At 50.4% G+C, this 14,917-nt stretch overlaps 1 protein-coding gene across 1 annotated transcript; it reads right to left on the reverse strand.

The window, feature by feature from the left end:
• Nucleotides 1-656: 656 nt before the first annotated feature.
• On the reverse strand, nt 657-7,265 carry LOC101018938 (golgin subfamily A member 6A-like; the record flags this gene model as incomplete). Its single annotated transcript, XM_031662291.1, has 10 exons — nt 657-1,161; nt 2,492-2,560; nt 2,835-3,301; nt 3,708-3,795; nt 3,988-4,091; nt 5,090-5,458; nt 5,555-5,636; nt 5,737-5,787; nt 6,053-6,091; nt 7,230-7,265. Coding segments are annotated over 10 exons (1,524 nt in total), but the record flags the coding sequence as incomplete, so codon positions are not given.
• Between the last annotated feature and the right edge of the window lie 7,652 nt (nt 7,266-14,917).

Here is a 14,917-nt window from a genome sequence, read left to right on the forward strand (position 1 = left end):
GCTGCTCTGGAGCCAAAATAAGTAGGGGTCACATTCCGGGGTGGCCTGTCCTTCCCGCCCACACTTTTCTTGGCCCACAGGACTTCTCAGCTCTGCTCCAGCTTCTCCATGGCCCTCTGCAGGCCAGGTGGAATCTCCCACAAACTCACCCCCAGTCCCTGGGGCCGGAGACCTCTGGCTCCTTCCAAGTCGAGGCCACCAGGTGAGCCAGGTGCAGGCAACACAGCCTTTGCACCTTCTGCTGCCCACATAGCCATGCCTGCTCCTCCTGGGCACTGGCTCCAGTGGAATGAAAAATGCCACATGAAGGCAAGAGCTGAGTATTCTTGTAGGGGCATACACAAAACAAATGGGGCAGGGAGGTGGGCACAGCCCCTTCCTTGGGGTCACCAGAGAGTGCACCTGTTGGTCACAGGTGAAGTGGTGTCTGACCAAACTCTCCTGGAAGGGAGTGAGGTCCAGAAGAAAATCAGAAGGCGGGGAAACCAGAACATAGAGTCTGGGAGGGACCACAGAGGAAGGTGGTGTGGCAAAGTGGGGCAGGGACAGTCAAGACTACCATGGCCTCCTGGCTCTCCAGGTCACTTTGGGATGCTTGGCATCCCAGCTGGGGCGCCTCCTCCTCCCTCTACCGTCCAGATGTCTCCTTCATCTGCTGTGGGGAGGTGGCCAGAGGGGTCCTCAGACAACCCAACTAGGGAGGTATTGCGGACCCACTTCTCCCCACCCTCACTGTGTAACCCCGAGCCAGCCCCTCCCCAGAGGGGAAGGAGCTGCTGTTGTTTATTTTTCCTTTTAAGAACCAAGATCTTGCTATATTGCCCAGGCACAGTCCCACTACCGGTCGGTGTGGGAGTTCTGAAGTGCTCCCTTTCTGATCTGGGCCAGTTCATTCATCCTTAGGCAACCGGGTGGCCCCCGGCTCCCAGTAGGTCACCATATTCATGCCGAGTTTATTGCAGACACCTGGTTGGCATAATGACCAGCTCTTCTAAAGGTCTCTTCCAACCCTTCAATCCTGTGCTGCTGACAGTCCCCCCTTCTTCCTGGGGCTCTCTCCTCTTCCCCTGAGTGGTCTCCTGTACCTTCTCCAGGGAGAGCCATGAGGCTCAACTGGGCCTCTAGGTGTTGATTCTGCTGCCTGGCTGCTTCTAGGTGCTCCTGAGGGAATGGAAAACGAGTGAGAAGGCACCGAAGTTGCCAGGTCGTCTCCCTCGGGGCCCTGTCCTCAGCAACTCCAGCTCCTGGGTCTCCTGCAGGTTTGGCGGGCCATCTCAGCCACTGCTTTGCCCCGAATTTCCTGCTGCTGCAGTTGGTCCATGAGCTGGGTCTGCAGCAGTAACTCCCTGTGCAGCGCCTCCTTCTCGGAGGTCAGCTGCTGATAGGTGGCCACGTACTGCTGCAGGTGACCCAGGTATTAGTCTCACTGCTGCTGCAGACTCTGAGACTCTTGGCTCTTCAGCTCCAGCTGCAGGAAGGCCCTGGGCATGAGGGCACGTGGTGGCTGGTTTCCAGATTCTGGGACCATTAATAGGGTAGTGAGGGCACTGTGGGGCTCTGTCACCTGCCTGGGTCCCTGGCCGCCACAGGCCTAAGAAACTTCCTCCTTGCCTGGAACCCCATGCCTCCTTCCCAGCCTCAAATCCACATGTCCTCCTTCCCACCATTTTAAACTGCAGGCCACAGACTGGTGGAAAAGCAGGGAACCAACCACCATCTGCTAAGTGTGCTACAAATAACCCTAATGCTTTCATACTTGTTCTCTCTTGCATGTAATCCTCAGCACCTCTGCAAGCAAAATGCTAACTTCCTTTTGAAGTTAAAGAAACAGAGACTCAGAGATGAAAAATAGCTGAACGGTGACCAGTGGAACTCAGGCCAGAATCCAAGTTGAATCTAAGGAGGCTTTTTTGTTTTGTTTTGGGACAGAGTGTCATTCTGTGGCCAAGGCTGGAGTGCCGTGGTGCAATTTCAGCTCACTGCAACCTCCACCTCCCGTGCTCAAGTGATTCTCATGCCTCAGCCTCCTGAGTAGCTGGGATTACATGCATGCACCACCATGCGTAGATAACTTTTTTTGTTGTAATTTTAGTAGAGATGAGGTTTCACCATGTTGGCCAGGCTGTTCTCAAACTCCTGACCTCAAGCATTTCTCCTGCCTTAGCCTCCCAAAGTGCTGGGATTACAGGCGTGAGCTACTGCCCCTGGCATAAGGAACCTCTTATACCAGTCTCTTCCCCTATGATTGGGGGAATCCATGCCTCTAGCTGGGATTATAATGTCCAGACCTGGGAGGAGGAGCCAGGCAGTGCCCTCTAAAAGTCAGGGGGCAGGAAGCAAGAAACACCCAGTTATAGGGCTGCTCTGGAGGGGGCTGGGGTCACCTTCCCTCCAGCTAGAGCTGCCTTTGGCCTGGCACCTCCCCTCCCCAGAGGCTGGTGCCCGCCTCCCAGCCCTTCTTGGATGGGGCAGAGGTTACCATCTCCTTCACCTCACTCAGCTTCTCCTGCAGCTCCTTTACTGGCTGCTCCAACTGCAGAGCGCTCTTGTTCTCGTTGTTCTGGACAGAGAGAAGCAATCAGTGGCCATCCACTGCAGCTGGAGAACCCTGAACTTGGTGTCTGTCTCCCATGTCACGGGGAAGGGTGGAGGCAGGTTAGAAAAATCATCCCCTCCCCCACAGCCATCAGAGCAGGGCCTGATGAGCTCTGGCTCACAGGTGCCTTTAGAAGTACCATCTCATGGGAGGGCTACACTGCCCCATTTTACAGGTGGGGAAACAAAGGCCTGGAGGGCTAGGGATGAGGGCAGCCTCCCCAGGTGGGGCAACCCACCAGATCCTCGAAGCCGCACTGTGGCTCGGCCAGCTGCTTGTCGAGCTTGTGGTTCTGGGAAAGCGTGAGCCTCTCCTCCTGCTTTCGTAGCCTCTCCTCCTGCTTTCGCAGCCTCTCTTCCTGCTTTTGAAGCCTCTCCTCCTGCTTTCGTAGCCTCTCCTCCTGCTTTCGCAGTCTCTCTTCCTGCTTTCGCAGCCTCTCACCCTGATCCCTAAGCCTCTCCTTTTGCTCACGTAGACTCTCCTGCTCCCACAGCCTCCTCTCCTCCTGCTCCCGGAGCCTCTCCTCCTGCTCCTGAAGCCTCTCCTTTTGCTCCTTGCTCAGGAGACTCAAGGCCTGGTTGTTTTCCACCTGGAATTGCAGTTTTTCCACCAAACTCTCCACCTCCTTCCTCAGGTGTTTGGCCTCATCTTGTAGCTGCTCCACCTCAGAGGGCCCTGCTGGGGGCGCCGAGGATGAGGGCTCAGCTGAGAAAGGAAGCAGACAATAAGGGCCTCTGGATTCCTCTTCCCACCCCCTCCCCCCTGAAAAAAAAAAAAAAAAAAAAGAAACAACCCTCCTCTTGATTCACAGCTCCTCTCAGGCTTCCCAAGCTTGGCCTCACTGCTAATGATTCCTCGCACCCGATGGTGCCAATTTCCAAGCCACTTTCAGATAGAGAGCACTGTGGGTGGCTGACAATAGGCACTCCTCCCTTTTTGCTGATGGGGACCCTGAGCTCATGGAGATGACAAGACTTGCTGACTCCTGGCACAGACCACTTTCCCACTGCCTCAAAGCCCTTCCATTCACCCACCTCCCTGGGGCATCCTAAGCCACCCCACAGCCCTCTGATGCCAGTCCTGCTCCCAGGTCACACCAGCCCCACCTTACCTATCTGGTGTTTGAGTTCGGACAAGGTCCTCTCCAGCTCCTGTATCCGATATGTGTCACGCATCTTCTCCTCCTTTAATGTGCGAGCCTGCCCAAAGCACAGGGGGAAAGGGCCCTGGAGAGGGGGCTGATGGCTGGACAGGCTACCATCTTCCTCTCTGCCCCCACCTCCACAAAGCCCAGACCCATGACCACCTCTGGCTGTACTAGTCCCATTTTACAGATGCCCAGAAAGACCCAGTGACCCATCTAAGGTGGGGGCTGAAGGGTCAGGTCTCACCTCCACCGACATTTTCCGCATCCTCTCCTGCCACCGGGCCCTCTCTCCTCTTATATGTTGAGCATATTCCTCTCCAGCAGGACTTGTTTCAATGATTCTGTCACCTGCAAGAATGGCCACAGAAGTGAGGAAGGGCTGTCACTGGTCCTCACCTGCTCCTGGTCACCTGGGGTCATCTTCCTTCCACATCCCTCCCTCTGCAAAGCCTCACCTGTGTCACGTGTGCTCAGCAGTGCTCGCTTCCTATGGTCTGTCAGAATCTCGCTGGGAGGACTGCTTCACTGTGGCTCTCGAGGACTGGATGAAGAGTGAGAAGTTTTGATGTGGGGAGGCCTGGCAGCTCCCTCAAAAGGGTTTTCGCTAGCTCAATATACAACCTAGCCAGTAAAGACTGGCGCATTTCCAAGCCCGTGGTCTGGTTTTTAGAAGAACTCAGTAAAGTTGGAAGGGACAGGGAAAGAGATCGAATTTACTGCTGGCTAACGGAGGCCCAGAGAGATCAGATCATATTACAATTGTTATTACTGTTATTACTACCACTGTTTGAACCTTAATGGAGTGCTTCACCAGGTACCATGCTAACAATCCCATTTAATCCTCACAACCACCATATGAGACATTTACTAGGGTAACCTCTATAGCGTAGATGAAAAACATGGAGTATTCGAGGTTAAGTGCTTGCCTAAGATCACTTAGACAGAGCTGGGATTTGAACACCCAGGTCTATCCGATTCTCTAAGCCCATTTTTTCTTGCTAGGTGTGGGGGCACAGATAGAGGGGGGAAAATTAATCTTTTGTTCACTTTTTGAAAGGCTGATACATTCGCATCGTCCAAAACTCAGAAGGTACAGAAGGGAAGTGTCTCCCAGCCACCCTGTTACTCTCTCCTGAGTTTTTATGAACACTTGCAGACATGTTTTATGTATAATAGTACGTACACACACACACACATACACACACACACATACACACACACATACACACATACACACACACACACACACACACATCTTTCCTCTCTCTACAGAAATGGTGACATAGTAAAGGTACTCTTCTGTACCTTCACAGTACAAGTACCCGATACCCCACTTGGGACTTAGCCAAGGCCACAGCCAGGTAAGGGCAGGGCAGGCACTTGGCCTCTGAGCTCTGTGTCCACTGTTTGCTCCCCACAGTGCCCCCAACTCACCCACAGCAGCTGACTCAGCCCCAGGCTGCCTCTAACAACCACACACAAAAGCAGCGAGAAATGAGCACGCTGCCTTCTGGGCAGGACACTGCATCCTGCAGAAGGGACCTTTAGGCTCACTCCTCCATCTGGGAAGCCAGGCTGCCAGGGGACGGGGCAGCTGGTTGGACTCACCCTGTCCTCTTCCCGCTGCTGTGTACACACAGCAGAGAGAGCCCGCTCCAATTCTTGAATACGCTGTAAGGAGGATTGCAAGCGGCCGGCCAGATCCTTGGACTCTTCTGTAATGAGAGAGGTTGAGATGGGGCCCAAAGGACTCCCCCTAAAGACCTGTCAAAGTGCCAGGTTGAAGGATGATGGGGTGCCCACGTTCTCACCTTCGAAGTGTCTGGCGGCACGTTTAGTATGGTAAAGGGTGGTCTTCAAGTCTGCCTTTTCCAATGTGAGGATGTTGATTGTCTGGAATTGAACGTTTGGGAGAAAAGCCAAGCAAGTGCTGAAAGAGACGGAAAGAAACATTCTCCCGAGGACAGGAGAAACCTCCCCACCCTCCACTCACCTCTAACTGCTCCATCTGTGTTTTGTGTATGTCATTGTTTGCTTTCTTTTCCTGTAGGAAGAGGAAGACAGAGCTCTTACCCGGGGGAGGCAGAGATGGCACAGCAAGAGACATGCCCCCAACATGCCACCAATGCCCCAGGACAGGCACACCCATGGGACCAGGTTTTCAGGGACCCTGTGGGTATGGGGTGGAATCTGAGGGGTGAGCCTTCTTCCCCAGGCTGGGAGTGGGTGAGACGAGACTGGTGCCTCTACATCTGAGTGCCCCCCAAACCCAGCAGTCATGTTGTGTGCAAACAAAGAAATCGCGTTACTTCTTCCAGCTGATGTTCCACTTGTTTCTTCTGTTGTTTCTGTGGGGAGAGTCAAATTCAGGTGACTGAGGGGGGGCCCCCTCAACTCTATTCCCCAGACCAGGAAGCGGTAGGCAGGGGCCAGGAATGGATTTTAAAGGCAAAGTTCTCAGACCCAGTGGCAACATGAACTGGTCAACTCTCCTCAAGCTCCCAAAGACAGAGGATTTGGGTCTTTGTTGGTTTTTGCCCACAGCCACAGAACTCAAAGTCTGAATCTGGATTCTCTCAAAAGGACAGTAACATAAACCTCTAGAGTCGGAGTCTGAGAAAGGCCCACCGTTCTGCCAGTTTGTGATTTAGAAAGATGCGTTCATTCAACGAACGTTTACTGAGCACATACGGACCAGGTACGGGTCTTCACAGCACAGATACAGGACAGAAAAGGACAGACGGGAGCCGTTGGCCCTGAGGTTTCCATTCTAGGGGCTTTTTTTGAGACGGAGTCTCGCTCTGTCGCCCAAGCTGCAGTGCAGTGGCGCCATCTCTGCTCACTGCAAGGTACGCCTCCTGGCTTACGCATTCTCCTGCCTCAGCCTCCCAGTAGCTGGGATCATAGACGCCCGCCACTCGGCCTCGCTAGTTTTCTGTGGCTTCTTGCAGAGACTGGGTTTCATCATGTTAGCCAGGATGGCTCCCCGATCTCCTGACCTCGGATCCACCCGGCCTCGGCCTCCCAAAGTGCTGGGATTACAGGCTTGAGCCACCGCACCTGGCCCATTCTAGGGGCCTTTAACTCTCGGACTCTCAGAGCTCACAGAGACCTTTGATACTCTACCTCCTCTGGAAACACAAGCCCAAGGAGGAGAGCTGGCTAGTCCAGACTCAAAGAACAAATTAGGGACTGAGTCAGGGCAGAAATACGGAGCCCCTAACAACCCTCACTCTGAGAGGCAACCCAGGTGTGTGGCAAGGACTGGAGCAGAGGTGTCTGAAGAAGAGAGTCAGCAAACAGGACAGTGACAGAAGAGCCATGCTGCATGCTCCTTGCTCTGGGGTCCCCCCAGGTGAAGCCCAGGCACTCCAGCCTCCCCACACCCTGGCACCAGGGGCCCTAGCCCCTTTCTTCAGGGCCCCAAGGGGAAACTGGAGTCCAGGATTGGCAGCATGGAATCAGGAGACCCCACTGGACTCTTACCAATGATTCTATGTTTTCATTGAGTTGATTGGATTGTTAGCGTGAGCTTCTGAGTCCAGGGCTACCTGCTCTGGCACCGCCTGAGGCTTAATTTCCAGAGGAGGAGCTGGAGGAGGGCTATGGGAGAGTGCAGAGAGAACAACTACTAGCTGGGGTGTGTGTGGGCTGTCTCAGCTGGTAGAGGGGCACCCAGCCCCACTGTGAGGAGGCTGGAGGGCTGGTACGAGTTGCCACTGCACTTCGCCCAGTGGCCTCTAATTCTAGATCCTTCAGGGTAGCAGATGATGCAGGGGTAATAAAAATGAGAAATGAAAAAAAAATGCTTTCATGGGAAACAGTTATGGATATAGTATAAAAACAGTAAGGGACTGGGCACAGTGGCTCACGCATGTAATCCCAGAAATTTGGGAGGCTGAGGCGGGTGGATCACGTGAGGTCAGGAGTTTGAGACCAGCCTGGCCAACATGGTGAAACCCTGTCTCTACTAAAAATACAAAGATTAGACGGGCACCTGGCAGGTGCCTGTAATCCCAGCTACTCAGGAGGCTAAGGCAAGAGAATTGCTTGAACCCAGGAGGCAGAGGTTGTAGTGAGCCGAGATTGCACCACTGCACTCCAGTCTGGGTGACAGAGAGACTCTGTCTCAAAAAAAAAAAAAAAAAAAAAAAAAAAAGCCCCAAATCCCACATGCCTGCTCTGTACATTATTCCCAAATTACTTTTAAACTTTAAGATATGTCTCACCATTTCCAAGATTATAAAAGATGTGGGGAAGGAAAAAACCCAATCAATCAAGCAGGTGAAGAAGCAGACATAAACAGGCTGAAGGTTAATGGCAGCAACATAAAAATAAGCCAGAGGCAAAGTATCCCCCAAACCAGAGAAGCCTCTAGGCATGCATTAGCTGCAGACAAAAGCCAGAGAGGGTCCTGGCACTGCTCACTTTCCATCAGAAAGATCTCCCACATTTATCCTGTGGCACTCAAAGTACCCCAAGTTGAGATGATATGAGGAAGATTCAAGTTGTCAAGTTCAGTTTCCCAAGATCTATTCCACAGAAGATGAGCAAATCTCACTTCAGAGACCACTGACTGAAGGGCAGTCTGGTCCCAGAACTGTGGAGAATTAGAATATGAGGTGGAGAACTCAGAAAAACATGTTAAAGTCTCTGTAGAGTAGAAGCCTAGGAAAAAATGAAAGCAAACCTATTCTCCCATTGCCACCCAGAGATACTGTCAACGTTTGATCTCACAGGGGAAGTGTAGGCTTTTCACAAAGTCAATGTCTATGCAAAGGGAGTAAGGCAGCCTGAAACCTGTTGCTCCTAAGTCCCATAGTCCCCATTCCCCTTCCAGCTGGAAATTTGTGCTGTGGCCAGAGGAACCAGAAATAGGGTAAGAATGCTTAGGGGACTGGGTTGTAAGATGAAAGTCCAGTCTTGCAGCAGTAATGACAGTCCCTAGGGGGACTGTGACATCACTTCATCCTGGGGGTGGGGGGAACCATATCAGTGCAATGACTGAGTTGTTGATCCATGATGGGGGAGGGGATGTAGGGCTGGGACCCAGGTCTTTGGAGATGCCAGTCAAAAGAGCCCAGGGAAGTCAGGCTTGGGTGAGTAGGAGGGGAAAGTAGAGTCTGCAGCGGGGAGCCCCAGGAGTCACCAGCCCAAAGTCACCCAGGGATGACTGGTGATGGTGGCAGGCTGGGGCTGGGGTACCCAGGTCTTCAGACAGGTGAGCCCAAAGAACCCAGGGAGGTTGGGCTTGGGGCAGCAGGACGTGATGGCCGAGTATGGAGCAGGGAGCCCCAAGAGTCATCCACCAAAAGTCACCACGGGGTGACTGGGGAGGGCAGAGGCTGGGCTGCTTGCTGAGGGGGGCGTGGCTGACTGACAAGACTTTGGTGGGGGGAGCCCAGAGGTGTCAGGGTTAGGGGGCCAAGCCTAGTGTGCCTCAGGAGTGGTATGTACTCTGGCAGTGGTCTTGTCATTGGAGGGGATCTCTGGCTAGGTTGGGGGGCTGTGACCTGGTGTGTCTTACCTTTTCCTTGGCTGCTGCCAATTGGCTCTGTCGCGTTGCTTCTAACATCATGGGGTGGGGAGGGAGGCAGGGTTGGGGCCACATCAGCGAACACCTCCAGTCACCTACCAGGTGGCTGTGTAACTGAGCCAGAGGAGGCGTAACCAGGGCCCCACTAGAATGCAGAATGGGGGCGTGGCCTTAATGCTCCAAGCCCATTGGTCAATGAGAAAGACGAAAGGGAAAGGAGGCGTGGCCAGGGAGCAGTGTGTCCAGAGGAACCTGTGGCATCACAAGGGAAGCTGCCCATGCAACTGCTGTCCCCGCCCACTTGGGGAGGGGGCGGGGCCTGCTTACTCCGGGAGAGGGGAGGGGCTGGCTTTTGCTTTAAAACGTTAAAAATAAACTTTAAAAAATATATGTGTTTATACTTTATATATATGTGTGTCAGTGTGTGTGTGTCTACATGTTCCTCCAGAGCTGTCTTCATTATCCAGCTTCTATGCATGGTCTATGATTTTGGCCTACATTTTTCATCTTCAGATGGAGTACAAGAATTACCAGTATTACCTCAATTGAGACACAAATCCTATAAAAATGGAAAATCTATAGCATGTTTGATGATTAATGGACTATATTATCCAACATTCCAATAAGGTAAACACAATGATTTCTCTTTTTTGGAAAAACATTTCTTTTATTCTCCTACATTATTAAGATTTTTTTAAAAAAAGAAACATGTCTAATATCTTTAAAAACACAAAGCTTTTGGGCTGGGTGCGGTGGCTCACACCTGTAATCCCAGGACTTTGGGAGGCCTAGGCGGGTGGATCACCTTAGGTCAGGAGTTCAAGACCAGCCTGGCCAATATGGTGAAACCCCATCTCTACTAAAAACACAAAAGCTAGCCAGATGTGGTGGTGGGTACCTGTAATCCCAGTTACTTGGGAGGCTGAGGCAGGAGAATCACTTGAACCCGGTAGGCGGAAGTTGCAGTGAGCCAAGGTCACGCAACTGCACTCCAGCCTGGGTGACACAATGAGACTCCATCTCAAAAAAAAAAAAAAAAAAAAAAAAAGAATAGTCAAAAGTAAATAAAAACACAAAGCTATCAATTTGATAAGCACTCAAAGCTCTTTACTGGTTTAAAGTATATAAAAGGCCTATTTTTCTAGAATCACCTGACCTCCGCTTTGCAAATGAAACTGAATTTCTCACTTGATACTTGGCTGTGACTTGCAATCATGAAAACCAAGAACTGTGTTATGTCACTGTGTATTGCTTGTTACCTGAATTCCACACTAGGCTGAGATCAAGGGTTGAATCTTTCACGATTTGCTCCATAACCTGTGAGCTTCTTTTCCCACACCAAACTAAGCTCTTTCCTAGAGTCCTACAATTTACAGTTAGTAGACAAGAGGGTTCTCAAAAATGTAGTCTCTGGACTAGCAGCACCAGCAGAACCTGAGAACTTTTTATAAGTGCAAATTCTCAGGCCCCACCCTGGACCTGGTGAATCAGAAACTCTGGAGTAGGGCTCAGCAATCTGTGCTGCAGTAATCCCTTCAGGTGTTCAAGAACCTCTGACATACAGCAGGTAGAAAAATGTGTTTCCTTCTGTAGGTCCAAAGCCAGGGATACCATATATTCTGTCTTTATACGAAACAATTACATGCAATTAAAAGACAGAAATCTCCTTCCTACTCCCACCCTCCATCCAATGTGTTTTATTTTTATGAGTTAAATAAGAAAAAAAATGGCAATCAGAGATTCAGTCCACAAAAAGTATATTTACAATGTGGTTTCTCATCCAGCCTGATCTCATACAGCACCACTTACACCTCTTACCTCTCAGAGTTTCAAAACATATCTTCTGGGTAAGTCACAGGCACATAAGAGTTCCATAATAAAACACCAAGTAGATGGGGTATCTAAGAAAATTAGGATAATGGCTATATTTTCAAATTGCAATCAACAGGAAATATAGTTTTGAATTTTTTTCACCTTCACGTACTTCAAGGACAATAGCATTAAGCCAAGAATACTCCATTCTTTCAAAGCCTCTGTAGACAAAATCTTCTCTCTCTTTTCTCTCACTTTCAATGGATACTAAAAGCAGAGTCCTCCCTAGGCTTTTGTTTTGTATACCTGCAAAGATGCATTGCAGCACTGTATCATTCAATATTCAAACAAAAGACCTGTAACCCAGGATGGTGAGTGTAATACTTCAGCAGTAGCACCAAAGCCTCAAATATGAAAAGATACCAAGAACGCCACTAGCAAACAGTAGGCTCAAGGCGGGGACGTTCAACCATATAATTTGTAACACTTTGACAAGCCAAGGTGGGAGGATTTAGCGAAGTCAGGTGTTCAAGACCAGCCTTGGCAGCACGCTCTCGCAAATTCACATCTCTAGAAAATTTTTTTAAAAATTAGCTGGGCATGGTGGCACACATCTGTAGTCCTAGCTACTTGGGAGGCTGAGGTAGAAGAGCTGGCACAGCTCAGGGCCGAGCTGCATTAGCTATGAATCATGCCACTCACAGTCAGCCAGTGACAGAGCAAGACCTAGAAAATTACAGTCTGTCCTGCTCCTATTACATTTTAAATCACTAAATTTAATGCTTTCAATCCATGGGATAAAAATTAAGTGAAATGTGACTTTGGAGGTTGAACAGAAAAGAGCAATGGAGAAACAGGCACTTCAAAGAATAAAAATGGCCAATAAGCATATAGAAAAGATTAAAGGCCAGGCCCGGTGGCTCACACCTGTAAACCCAGCACTTTAGGAGGCCAAGTCAGGTGGATCACCTGAAGTCTGGAGTTTGAGACTGGCCTGACCAACATGATGAAACCCCGTCTCTACTAAAAAATAAAACATTACACAGGCATGGAGGTGGGCACCTGTAATTTCATCTACTTGGGAGGCTGAGGCAGGAGAATCACTTGAACCCAACAGGCAGACGTTGCAGTGAACTGAGATCACACTGTTGCACTCCAGCCTGGGCGATAGAGCAAGATTCCATCTCAAAAAAAAAAAAAAAAAAAAAAAAAGAAAAGATTCAAAAGCACTAGATACCAAGGAAACGTAATGAAAACAATGAGATTTTCTGCTTAAATACCAGCAAAGAGAACAAATAAAAGGGGGAAACTGGAGCTCCGCCCCTGTTGGTGGCAGTATAAACTGAACTATTTTTTCTTCAGGATAATTTGAAAATTTCTATTAAAAATCCTCGAACTATTTCATGTTATTTTCCTCCAGAGATTCTCCTTCTATGAATTCAGTCCAAAAATGGTTGCTCGATTCCATTTTAAAAAATAAAAAATAAAAAAATATATATATACATATATAAAAGAAAATTTACTTCAGGGGTGGAAATGATTAGATTAACATACATCGAGCTTTTAAAAATGATGATGCCAAGGATATATTTACTGCCATAGAGATATGCCCAAAACATAGTGACAAAAGACCACATATTATGATTCTACTTTTAAAAATGTTTATATGCATAAAAAAGTATAAAAAGCAACAAACCAGAATGTTTGGATGGCAAAATGAAAGATTTCTCTTAACATTTTGTCTTCTGAATTATTACAAAAATAATGTGATTTTCTTTATAATCAGGGAAGAATTATTTTCATTTATTTATATACGTTTCTTTTCTTTTCCTTATTTTTTCGCATGGATATATTACCTGTAGTCTAGAGAGCTTGAGTCACTGCCTCTTGAGGTAAATCAGCCCATTTCAGTCTCTATCAGTTTGCCTTTTTTGGATATTTCAAATCAATGAATTATACAATATGTGGTCTCATGTCTGGCTTTTTTTACTTAGCTAATGTTTTTGAGGTTGGTCCATGACATATAAATTTCTGGGGCCAGATTCTGCCCTCTCAGAAGTATGGGAGCCAGGGCCCCGCCTGGCCATAGCTTTCTTGCTCTGCTCTAGGCACTCCTAGCCCCAAAGCCTCCAGCCCCCTGGACACCTCCATCCCCAGCTATGCCACAGCTCTCTTCATCCTAGGCCTTCTGCTCATCACATTCACCCTTGTCCTGGTGAGTGTCTGGCTGGGCTCGGACTCCTTCTTGAGGGGCAGGCTGGTGCTTTGGCATGAGCCTTTGAGCCAAGCTGAGGGTGAGCAGGCCCCTTTACACCCCTGTTTCCCCCACCCAAGCACAGCATCTCCTCAGCACCCAGCTGGGGTTGCAGGATTTGGGGGCAGGGGGCTGGGCCAGATCCCAGTGTCCCTGCCCTTCTTGTCAAGGTGCTAAAAGTGGAGGCCTCCCTGTGATTGTTCAGCAGGGGTGGGCATGAGCCATGCAGGGTCTTGAGTACAGAGACCTCAGACAAGTAAGTGGAGGACAGTTCTCCTGACCCCATGCCAGGGTGTTTTGTTCTTGGTGGAGTCCACCCCCCACTGCCATGAGCAGCTACCACCAAACACTCCACAGAGCTGTTACTGGCCTGGGTGTAGTGCAGTCAGTGTGCAGAAAAAGCTCCCCCACTACCGTGGGCAGTGCCTAGGCAGTGGCAAGACTCCCCAAACAGGCCCCACCTACCCTAAACTGTTCACCCAGCTGCCTCCCACCAACCCTGGAAATGATGCTGGGGCCGACAGAGACCCCGACTTAGGAGCACAGAGAGGGAGCCAGGAGCCTGGGACAGAGAACAGGAGGTGTGGGAGAATCTTCCTTCTCAACTTCCCACTGTATTATGTCAGACTGGTGGCACCTCAGGTCCTGGAAGGACATGTACAGACCCAACTCAGTTCCCCTTTGTGTCTTGTGTGCTTTCTTCTCCCTCGACCAGGGCCAGGTGGGGTGTGGGGAGGGCTTTCATCCTGGGTGCCTCAGGCTCATTCCTCACTCCTGGCCTTCACCCTTTCCTCTACAGGTGACCCCTCGCTGCTGATCCCTGCTGAAACCAAACTCCAGCCTGTCCTCTCCCCGCCTTCTGCTTGCCCCACGGCTACAGACAGTGCCTCAGCAGCTGAGGAATGAATCGTTCCAATACCACCGACTTTCCCAGGAACTCAGAGCCAGAGACCAGGGTCCAGCACCCAAGGCACACAGCCCAGGGGCTTCTTCCCTACACCCCAAGGACTGGACTTGCAGGTCTGGAACAGAGGTGGGGTGGGGGAAAGCAATGGGTATCAGCTTACACAGGAGCCTCCCATCCCCAAGGTGCATAAAGGTCTGGGAACACCCCTGCTCCCATGTCCATGCTCACTCAGGGCCCTGCTCCAAGTGCTTGGCACTCACACCAGCCTCCTGCCCTCCATGCCACAGGTATCCTCTTGTTTACAGAGGGTGAAATGGTGTGGAGCCTCCCAGCACCTTAAGACCACAGGGCTTCACTTTGCAACTCGGGGTCGCAGTCTCTGCTGCCCCTCCTGACACCAAAGTGTGGTCCTGCTGCCAGGTGGCACGAAGGGGACAAAAGCCTGCCCCAAAGAGGACTGGGGAAGGGGCACCCTTATGCCTGCCTGGTCTGGTGGCGTGGGGCTGGAGACTGTCAGTCCTAAAACGCTGGCCTTGGGGGTATGAAAATCAGGAAGCAATCCCAAGGTCGGTATTTTAAAAATGAATCTTAGATGTAGAACAGTCATCTGGTGAGGTGGGGAGGGCACCAGGGTACCACTTTTCTAAGAGGAGAACTGCAGAGGG

Source organism: Papio anubis, unplaced genomic scaffold (assembly GCF_008728515.1).
Source record: "Papio anubis isolate 15944 unplaced genomic scaffold, Panubis1.0 scaffold532, whole genome shotgun sequence".
Taxonomy (NCBI): domain Eukaryota; kingdom Metazoa; phylum Chordata; class Mammalia; order Primates; family Cercopithecidae; genus Papio; species Papio anubis.